Source organism: Centroberyx gerrardi, chromosome 2 (assembly GCF_048128805.1).
Source record: "Centroberyx gerrardi isolate f3 chromosome 2, fCenGer3.hap1.cur.20231027, whole genome shotgun sequence".
Classification (NCBI taxonomy): domain Eukaryota; kingdom Metazoa; phylum Chordata; class Actinopteri; order Beryciformes; family Berycidae; genus Centroberyx; species Centroberyx gerrardi.
Window position 1 is genome coordinate 11,122,653 of NC_135998.1, and position 10,536 is coordinate 11,133,188.

A 10,536-nucleotide genomic window follows, 5' to 3' on the forward strand; every position below is an offset into this window, starting at 1 on the left:
GTTTACTTTGTTTTTGTACTGATGAGCAGCTTTAGTGCACTATATTACAATAACGACTCCCTGTCTCATCTAATCAACCAGTGTTTGTATTGTGTGTTCTATTGTGTGTTTACTGTTAACACTGCCTGCAAGCCAAATGTCGCTCATGGGATTAAGAAGGTGAATGAAGGCGAATACATGAACTCCACCAATGCCGTTTGTGCAATCACACAAATTAGTCTCCTTTGATTACAATACACTTTATTTCCAACATTTACATCACAGTACATGGAACACAGACCAAGAAAATGGCAGCAAGCACCGACGCTTTCGCTTAGGCAGTCAAAGAGGCACGTGCAGTAGAGGATTTGTCGTAATTCAGTGCCAGCAGGCTCTGGACAAGGTAAAATACCATCTTCTCCATTACTCCACTCCTGGGAGGAGTGAGGGAGCAGATCCGCCACCACTCCATAAATCGGACGTAGCGTTTTTTTTCATAGGACAGCTGCCAGCTTTGATAGGCGGACCTTGACCAGGATGTTTGGTGCATTTAATGTTCAAACAGGACAAGGTTCAGGGCCACTGAGCTCAGTCATGGTTTTAAGTCTGAGGGGTTTTGTCCAGCAGCAGTTTTAGCAGCGGTGGAACTCTTGAATAGGTTGAAGAAGCTCGGGAGAGGCATTACCCTGTGTGTGTTTTTCATGTAGAGGACTGCGTTCTTGGTATCTGCTTTGCCCGTGTCTACATACTCTGCAGCACTGGTTAAATTTTTTTCTATGCTGTTCATCAACTCCCCCTGGTAGAAGACACAAGTATTTATTTAATCAATTAGCAGTACGGATAAAGCAAGAATATTGATCAATTTGTGAATAATTTTAATTTCACCTGCTAAGTGCTCTATAAATTATGGTTACAAGAAATTACAAGTGGGTGAAGATAACAGAAACATCTTATGAGCAAGAAAAAAAACAAAAAGAAGAAGAAAACAATGTTTCAACCCACACCTCCCTACAGAATATTCATTTATTTTTATGGCCTTAAAAAAAAAAGAAAAGATGTGCAAGAGAGGCAGCCATTTTACCTGGGTCTCCACAAGCATGGCGATGTCAGCAAACATCTCGTGCAGCTCTCTGATGCTCGACTCCAGACGGACTATGTCCTGATGACGGGACTCGATCTCATTCAGGGCCTGGCGTGGAATCTGAGTGCCTGAGATGATCTGTGTAAAGAAATGTGTACCGTCATCTACGTGGCCACACAGCACATGCAAAAACATAAATTGTAACTGCTTTTCTGAGTGGCCAATAAAATAGTAAATGTCCACTGACAAAGACTATTTGCGTAAAGCTGATAATATTCTCAGTGACCCATCCCATATACTGTACGGTGCCTTTGAACGGCTGCCCAGAATGCAAAACAGTGCATAAGAAGGCAACCTTTGTTCCCGAGGCCATCAGGCTCTCTTCCCTCTGACAGTAACTGACATGGACAATGCTCTAATGCCTAGCTTTTTAATTGCCCCTTGGGGATACATTAAGTTTTATTGAATTGAATAGTTATGGTTTGTGACTCAAAAGAAAAAGTAGAAAATTCCGACTAACATCAGATGTGAAGATGGCAGGACTGTCACTGTGAAGCATCTCCTCCAACTCTTCATCTGTAGGCACTTTATCCACTGAAAGAGAGACAAAACAAACGAGATAAAAAGATTTTTCCTGTCTTGATGTGCAGGTTAGTCGCACTGTGACTGCCATCTCAAAAAGATGATTTTTCAACATCAGTGGGCACACTTAACATGGATTACGGTATCTGGGGTCAGGTAACCTAACTTCCAGGGTAACCATAATTACAATGGAAGCACAATTACTTCCTAAGTGTAGTAATTGATTGCATTATTACTTTTGTATCATTTGCAAAAGAGGCAATCACATCTGCAACCACATTTTCACACTGACATGTAAGACTTGGAGCATTAGATTCTCTAAACTGCAATCAGTTAAGTTATTTGCATAGTTGGAACCATGTCCTGTGTGTAGTCTGCAGGGAGATAGGCCAGACAAGTAAAACGCCTCAGGGAATAGGATAGAGAAGCCTAAAAAGTTTGGGAACCAATGGCCTAAATTAGTTGTTAGCTTAAGAATTTTTTGACCTTGGACTGATCAGTAAAGAAAGGCAGAGAATAAAGAAAATCCTACACTCATCCCATTTGTAGTATGGACAGCACACCAGCAAGAGGGGCCGTTTATAGTTCCCCACTGACCTAGCAGGCAGGGGACTTGCAAAGGAGAATTTTAAATGGTGCAATAGCTGTAAATCTCTCTCTGTCCTGAATTCCAGTGTTAGCAGCCAGTGTGTTTTTATCCACTAATAAAGTCTTCCACTGTTAGGAGTGTCAGAAGCTAAGGCCTCTTTTGTTTGATTCTCCATTTAATTCCATGCGGGAAGTTTTTCTGTGGTTATATTTTTGGACATCATTACAAAAGGAAAAAATGCCAAAAGCCAGTTGATCATATTTCTCCTAGGTCAAGGAAAGATGTCCATTTATTTGAGTAGAATACACAAGGTGAATCAGGCCAATATCAGGGTGTAGTTGAAGTGATTAAGAGTCTTGTTAATGGTAGGATAAAAGTGGATTTTGCCTCCTACAACGACATAAGATATCTTGACATTTGCTTATAAAATCAGTTCATCAGGATGAGTACCATTTTGCTTAAGTGTAGGGCCGATTAGACAGATGGCCAACAGCAGGTGTTTTTCCTGTGTGTTTTTCTTGGCACCTGTTGTGGTATGGTCTTCAACTTTGTGCTTGCCTTATGTTTTTTGAGAGGAAATTGGCCATGACTGTGTACACTCCTTTATTGGGTCAACAAAGGCATGTCAAGCGTCTTTATCTTCAAAAACTCCATTGAAGGTAAAGGTGGTATCTATTACTAAAAGCATGTTCAGTGTTAATTCAAAACTGCTAAATAGCCCTAACATTAGTTTGTTAAAAAAAAAAAAAAAAAAGGGAGAACGAGTGACATTACAGTGTGTGGCAAGAGTAATACACCTGGTAACATGGAATCAAGTATAGGGATGGGGCAGAGGAGAAAGTAGTCATTTGTTACACTCCTAGTGACTGAGAAAAGCAATAATATTCCTGACTGAGTAACATGATACCCACCCAACACTGCCCGCCTCTGACTATCTGAGCAGCCATTACCATAGAAACGCCTACACAGGTGTCTCCTGTTGCATTCCGAGCTCATGTTTACTTGCTAGTAAGGAGTAGGCAGGGCTTCCCTCCTCAATAAAACACTACAACTGGTATGAAAAGATCCAGGTGTGTGATATAAAGGCCATTTACCTGACACTGCCCAGAGTGGGAAGAGTGTGTGTGTGTGTGTGTGTGTGTGTGTGTGTTTTGGTTGTTTGTTTTCGCCGACTCACCGATTTCTAGCTGCCTCTGAATTTGTGCTTTGCACCTCTCTCTGAAGGAGATTTGTGCGTTGTAGTAGCCCCTCAAGACTTCCATAAACCACCGAGTCAGGTGTGAGTGCTAGTGGAAAGTGGTGAACAGATTGGAGAATTCAGAGCAGACTGGAAATTAAAAGATTAAAAGGAATCGTAGTAGGAGTAATGATCTGGTCAGATGCATAAAGATCGAGGCCTCTTTGAAATACCTTTTTTGGCTTTCCTGGCTCATCCCACACAGCCACATGCCGTCATTTCTGATCGTTTCCAAACTGGAAAGGGAAGGTTGTTGTTTGGAGGATTTGGACTTTGAGCTGAAAAGGTAATAAACCCAGAGTCCACCATCTTTATGCACCTGGCTCATTACAGCAAATAAATCATGTAATGCCAGACCTGGTTCTTCTGGATACGCTGGTTCACGGAGGCACTGTTGCTGTTCTCATCTAGAGGCAAGCTCGCCTGCATGGCTGAAAGAAAACACACAAGGATGACATCGCAAGATCACAAACACAGGACCCAAGTTAGGCCTTTAATAAGCACTCACAGACAGCCTCCACTATTATGCACATGCCGGCACGGGAAGCTTATTGGACAAATACAGTCTGCTGCATAATGTCGCCATCTTTTCTCTATTGCTAGTAGTGGGGGAGGTTAATGTTATTCCAGGACAGTGTGTTTACTTATCGCCAGCAGGTGAGTGCAATAGCTTTCCATTTCCATGCATTTGCAAGTCAAATCATAAGTCATGAACTACGCAGTCCCACCATTTCAGGAAGTACGATGAACTGACAGTCTGCACAGTTCCCCCTCATTGTCTCAAACTGTACTGGTGCAGAGCCACATTTCAAAAAAGGGACTCTTGCATACTAAAAACTGTTCCATCTGTTCTAGTCACATCTCTACTGTCTGACAAATAAATACCTACAAGAGCAAATTGTGCAAGGTTTCAGAGATAATATCTGCACCTACATTTCAACTTGGCCCAGACGAAGTGGACATTTTTCTTGATTTCATTGTTCAGCTTCTCCAGCTCATCTTTTTTTCCTGAGAATAAGATTAAAAAGTCAGTTAATGGTAGCAAACACACAATCGCAATAGACCAATGGTCAGAGGTGATGTCAGTAGACTGTTTGCTTTTGTATGGCTCTCATACAGCCAATTCAGAGTCCATTACATTGTGAACTGTTGTAAGGTGGTGAAGCCACCTGACTGACTGAAGCGGTTATGCCTAATTTAGACCAAGAGGTTTAGTCACCACTGTCCATCACTCCAGAGTCACGCCCAAGGCATCATATTTCATGCAAAATTCATTTCATTGGTTGAAGTGGTTTTTCAACATTTGTGCTCGGACATTTTTGCAACTATATTTTGCAACTATGATCCAGATACTGCCACCAAATAAAATGCATATTCACAGAATTACTGCCTAATAATTTGTGTCCTCTGCTTCTACTGTCTGCATTATACCCATGTTTATCACCTGTTAGGGCAGTCTGGTGATTATCAAAGTATAAGTATTACATTTACAGATTTGTCTGCATTTATATAGGTTTAATGAGTTTGATATACTTTGATTATGGCAGCTTTATCAATATCCTGTGTATTATTTCACTACCACATGTCCCTGTTTGACCAGCCCAATTGAAGTAAATTTAGCAATGGGATTCAGAGAATGTTTACATATCACCATACATGTTGCTGTAAGTCACTGTCTGCTGACAAGAATTAATTGTTTTTTAAATAACTAAGTAATTGCATATAAATTGTAATTAGTGTTTTATATTTCTAAACTGGATTGATAAAATGAATATGCATAAGTGCGGGGCTCTTCTCATACCAATACATTTTAGAATGAATGTGGTAGTAAAAATTGAATTTGGAGCCTAGGCTTTGTTGTACATTATTTTAGTAGCCTATATTAAAAACAAAGAAGCCTACTGCAGGGTGTGCAAGTCAAAAAGAGTGCACTGCATAATACTGGTGACTAGTATGCTGGCTGGCACTTAGAGTATACTTACCACCTCTTCCCTTACGACTACATCACTGGTATGAGTTTTAAGTATTGACTTGAATGCATACTGAAGCAGCTGATGTGACAACTACAGATAACCAGGGCAGCAAAAACTTAAATTAGTTCATGGCGGCTGTGCCACTCAAAGAGTCCACTTTTATCCACGACGAAGATCTCCATAAGCAAAACGTCTGACAATTAACTGAATGTGCGGAGAAGACTGACTGGTCTCTACTTACTCTGCTGTGGGTTTGGAGCAGAGAGGATGGCGCCATGTCTCCTCACCACCGCCTCCGCTTGAGAGGAGATTGTTTCAATGAGGCCTCTCACCTCTGCCACCTACACACGCACAGAGCACAAGTTAGACAATGTTGGGAAGCCACACAAGACCAAAACACACACACACACACACACACGTAACATTTACCGTTTTGAAAAGTTCCTCAATGTTAACGTTGCTCTTCACTGGAACAGTCACATCGTCCATACTGCTGCTGCTGTTAGGAAAAGAGGGAATTAATAGGCCTACACGACTTTAAAAATGCTTGCCAATTGCTCAAGAAAGCCCCCGACTGTTAGCACAGACAATCATATTGAACGTGTATACACTTTCACACAGGCTCTGACTGCAGTAGATGACGGGTGGCTGGATTAGCTCATCTTTACCGCTCTAAGAAAACGGTGAAATAACGAGTCCTCCATAAAATCAATATACAGTATTTAGCTCCCAAAACCTGTTGCCAAGTTTGTGTTTAATGCGCTACTCACGGCTGCCGCGCGATCCGTTTGATCTCATCAACATAAAAGTAACAAACTGAGTCAGGTCCTCATAACTTGCTTTCGCTATTCACTGAAAGTGCTCACCTGTCGCGGGCACGCGGGCGCGCCTCCGTCAAAAACGGTAAACAATGGGAGACACGCCTTTTTGGCGGGGGGACACTGTGGATAGCCTGTTGAATGCACTGTAGGCTATGTCATTGCATTTAACCTAATGGTAGGCTACATAGAGCAAATACAACATAAATGCAATGTAGAGACAATGGGGGCATTGTGTGTGTTAGAAATAGTTGAGTTTAGTTAGACTTCTGCCCTTGTGTACTCCTGTCTGTGTTAGTGTTCATGTGTTTTGTACAGACCCTATGTAACTCTGTGTGTAGACCCTCTGTGCTTTCCCAATAAATGTACTTGGTAACCTGAAAAGAGAGTTTTCTCACTCTCACGTGACTGCAACGCCACAATACAAGTAGCCTATCACAGCAAAACAAAAGAGCAGACATAGGAAATTGACAGGTTCTAAAAAATACCCCAAAGGGAAGGCTGTAAAGCCATCTTATATTTGTGATAAGTTATCTAAAGTTGGCGCATGGTGTTATGTTATCCTATAAGAGATTACACATGCAGCAACAGATCACAGTCTCTACATCACTGATCTTTGGTTAGTTTCACCTGCTTGTCTACAGTTTAGTTCAGACATCACTCACAGCTATACCCCAACTGACCATAAGATGATTTTGATTAATCATGAAGGGACTAAGACAAGTGGAAAGGTATTTGTGGTTATTAAATTGTTAATAAATTGTTAGATTAAATTCTTAGAGGGTGATTTTTTTAATTGAACAAGTAAGTGACATTAAGTGAGATTTTTTTTATTTAGTGCGAGAAATATAGCAATTAAAGCAAAACAAGAATAGGGCCTTAATTAAAGAAAGGAGTGGAAGAGTTGAACCTTTTGTTTAAGAAGAGTAATCTATCTGCAGAGGATGCAATTAAGTTAAATAGGCTGAAATTAAATATTGATCAATTGTATCGGGATGGCAAAGGGTGCATTTATAAGATCTGGTGCCAAATGGCTGGAGGAGTGTGAAAAACACACCAGCTACTTTTTTGCCTTGGAGAAAAGGAATTATAAATGAAAGAAGATTTCAGCCATCAAAATTAATAATACAATATGTAAAGACCTCCTTGTCATCTCAAAATATATCACAGGCTATGCGAACCAATACAATTCACGGTTTAATGACAAAACGTGTTTTGAATTCTTAGGCTCTGTTGTGAAGTTCAATCCATCTATGTCTGATGGTTTCGAGGCTTTCTGTGAAGAGGAATTGTCAGAGTTCATTCATGGTATGAAAAGTGATAAATCACCTGGAATAGATGGTCTATCAGTAGAATTTTATCTGAGGTTCTGGGACATTACAGAAAACCCATTATACGAAATATTTAAGGAGTGTATTCATAGTAATGAAATGAGTTCAACAATGAAACAAGGCTTAATTACTTTACTCCCTAAACCGGATAAGGATTTGCTCTAGGACATTGGCGCCCGATAAGTTTTGCTCTCATTTATGCCAAGAGACTTAAGTTGGGCCTCAGCCAAAATATGAATGAAACCAAAACGTGTTTCATGTCCAATAGTCAGTTCTATTATACCATGGATACTAGACCTTCTAGACTTTTCACATCCTATTAATTCAGATGTCTTTATCTTATTCTTGGACTTTTACAAAGCATTTGATACCACTGAACAGCAGTTTCTATTTGAAGCGTTATTCGATTTTGGGAAAAACGTTATCAGTATTATCATGTTAATAGCTCGGTGAGTCTGTATCCATATAATACAGGTAAGAGATTTTCTCTGCTAGCTGAGAAACTGTAATCTCCCTACCAAAGATAGTTAGTAATTAGAGCAGTCCTCAGACATAATCATGAACATCCATGGTTTTATATTCACCAGTCTCTGTCATCTCACCTTTGTATCCATGTCGCAGGTCCCGCATCACTAGTTCGAAGAGGAATTGTGAAGAGGATGAGTTTTAGACCATCTCTAACATTCTGCAGGGCAAGTTAGATTGCCTTGATGTGAACTCCCTGGTCAAACTTGACCCCTCCTCCTGTAACATACATGTTTACCCATGGGTATCAGGATATGGGTATAAACTTGATATGTTGATCACCGGGGCACAGAGCCAAAGGGCAGAGGGCAATAATCAACTGTGCCTTAAAAACATTGTGCTGTACATTATAACAAGAAGAGAATATCTCCCACTCTCCCACTACAGTGCCTGTTAAGGTAAACCTAGGCTGATCCTTCATCTAAACCTGTTAGTTTAAAAATACTTTTAGGTTTAGATACAGGATCAGCCTAGATTTTCCTTAACAAGCACTGTAGTGTTGTCAGGGAGGCTTTGTGCCAAATGTTCCCCATCCCCAAAAGATGTGAAAAATGATGTGAAAATGCATCTGTTTTATATTTTTCTTTAAAATGCTTTTTTTGTTAGAATTGAAAAATAAATTTAGTTTGAAATGTAGTTACCATTGAGTGGGCCTTACCGGAACCAGCAGTGCTAGTCTTGCTTTCACTTTAGCTGATTGTTTCTACCACAAGAGAGAGCTGTTGTAACAAAAATGTTGTTGCTGTTTAAGGTTTGAAATTATGTTTGCATTAAGTCATCATTAATAAATACACAATAGATTTTGTGTTCAATTGTCCTTCATGAATCAGTTTTTCTGCTAAAAATAAGATATTTGCTAAACTTAAAAAATAAATGTAATATCAAAACATAAACCAATAAACAAGAGATTTGTATTTGATATGAACAGTCAGTTGTGACTACAGATGAACAGCTGTGGAAGGACCCAGTCCTGAGGTGGATGTTTTTGTTGCTGTGATAGTATCTGATCTTCTCACTGCACCGTCATTTTTAAACAGTTTCTGTATAGAGTCCTCTTCTGTCTCTTCATGGCGGTGGAGCTGAGGCTCTGCTTTGAGACCTGGAGGGATCACCCCATCTGCCACCCCAGCACTGAGAGGTCCCAGACCTGCAGAGGGAGAAATGAGTAGATTTGATTGAGAGACCCAGACTGGCCTTTTGACACGAGCGGCACAGTGAAAATCTTCTGTATGCAATCAAGTGACAGTTTCATAAATAATGCAGTGAATTCAGGCTGTTATTAGACAGCTCTGTTTCTTAATGCATGGCACAATGGGCAGAATGTTCTCCATCACTTTACCAGGAGCCATGAGCAAGATTGGCCACAGAATGTAGTTTTATGTGGAGATTTTCCGGTTGAACAAAATGTCTCTCAGATCCGCCTTGTGCTTACAATTATCAGGGTGTGGCAGGATGTTTGCTCACTCACTGACATGGTGTTTGAATCTGTCAACAAGAATCTGCTTAAAGACAGGCTTTCATTTCTCCAGCTCATGTCTTATCATGTCTGTACAAAAATGCATGTACAAAATTACACCAAATATAAAGTGATATAGTATATATAGTAAAGTGACCAGTTAAATGTTTTTGAAACAATGTACTAGGCAGAGTTATGTATTATTATTTTGCGAGTTAAATGAAACTAGTATTTCATATGCCATCAATATTTAATGAACTTTTATAATCTTTTGATGCATTGTCAATTTGTTGCAAAGTAAGCTTTGCCATAACTTTTGCTTATCTACCTTGCTACTAGAGATAGCTTCAACATTAGAAGCTAAAGTTGGCCACTGCATTTTGCTTTTCTCTTCCCCAAAATATGATTAAGGTTATCAGCACCTGGGTCAGCACTTCAATCTAATCTCATTGTGACAGACTCAGGTTTTGTGAGAGACAGATTTGGAATAATATGACTTTTGAGTAACCAATATGCAGTTGGAAATTAAAATATACAATTTCAACAGATGAGACCACAGAACTTGAATAGATAGAATGGTCTTTCCCATTCAAATCAACGTTCCTGGATGGTCAGAGCGGCAACAATTTTTATATGTACATTTGGGCTAGCTTCCATATGAACCAATTTACAGCAAGTTGCTGAGGTGAGAGGTTTTGCAGCAAGCAATGTTTTCCACTGCAAAAGTTCATGCCACCACTAGGTGGTGGTCTTTTAAGATGCTGCTGTCTTTTTAAATAGGTCAAAAGTTTTGACATCTGTGCAGTTAGTAGAAATGTTTATAGTTGAGTTAATCTGTTTCAGCCGATGTCCGTTAGCTGTTCTTCTCCACTAAAGGTAGGCTTAGCTATGTTAGTTTATATCATTTAAGTAGTAGGCTAAAGTAGTTGAAGCTTACCAGCTAGATTTGCTAATATCCTGGTTTT

General features: G+C 39.9%; 1 protein-coding gene across 2 annotated transcripts; it reads right to left on the reverse strand.

The window, feature by feature from the left end:
* Nucleotides 1-223: 223 nt before the first annotated feature.
* LOC139923130 (syntaxin-2-like) lies at nucleotides 224-6,303 on the reverse strand. 2 transcript variants are annotated; one of them, XM_071913851.2, is made up of 9 exons: nucleotides 6,212-6,303; nucleotides 5,871-5,940; nucleotides 5,683-5,782; nucleotides 4,402-4,476; nucleotides 3,826-3,899; nucleotides 3,409-3,517; nucleotides 1,581-1,654; nucleotides 1,061-1,198; nucleotides 224-775 (listed from the first exon to the last, which is right to left on the reverse strand). In XM_071913851.2, the coding sequence occupies exons 2-9, from the start codon at nucleotides 5,928-5,930 to the stop codon at nucleotides 572-574; spliced, it is 834 nt and encodes a 277-aa protein (XP_071769952.2). In that variant the 5' UTR covers nucleotides 5,931-5,940; nucleotides 6,212-6,303; the 3' UTR covers nucleotides 224-571. The 2 variants fall into 2 exon arrangements, with proteins under 2 accessions (XP_071769952.2, XP_071769953.2); XM_071913852.2 differs by having other exon boundaries at nucleotides 5,871-5,937; nucleotides 6,212-6,280.
* Nucleotides 6,304-10,536: the final 4,233 nt, after the last annotated feature.

What these genes read in the sequence shown, in the direction of transcription:
- LOC139923130 (XM_071913851.2), bottom strand. Translation starts at nt 5,930, where the DNA reads ATGGACGATGTGACTGTTCCAGTGAAGAGCAACGTTAACATTGAGGAA. An exon ending in AGCGTATCCAGAAGAACCAG is followed by an intron (nt 3,518 to 3,825) that starts GTCTGGCATTAC and finishes ACTTTCCACTAG; the next exon opens with CACTCACACCTGACTCGGTG. An exon ending in CTGCCATCTTCACATCTGAT is followed by an intron (nt 1,199 to 1,580) that starts GTTAGTCGGAAT and finishes TTCTTTACACAG; the next exon opens with ATCATCTCAGGCACTCAGAT.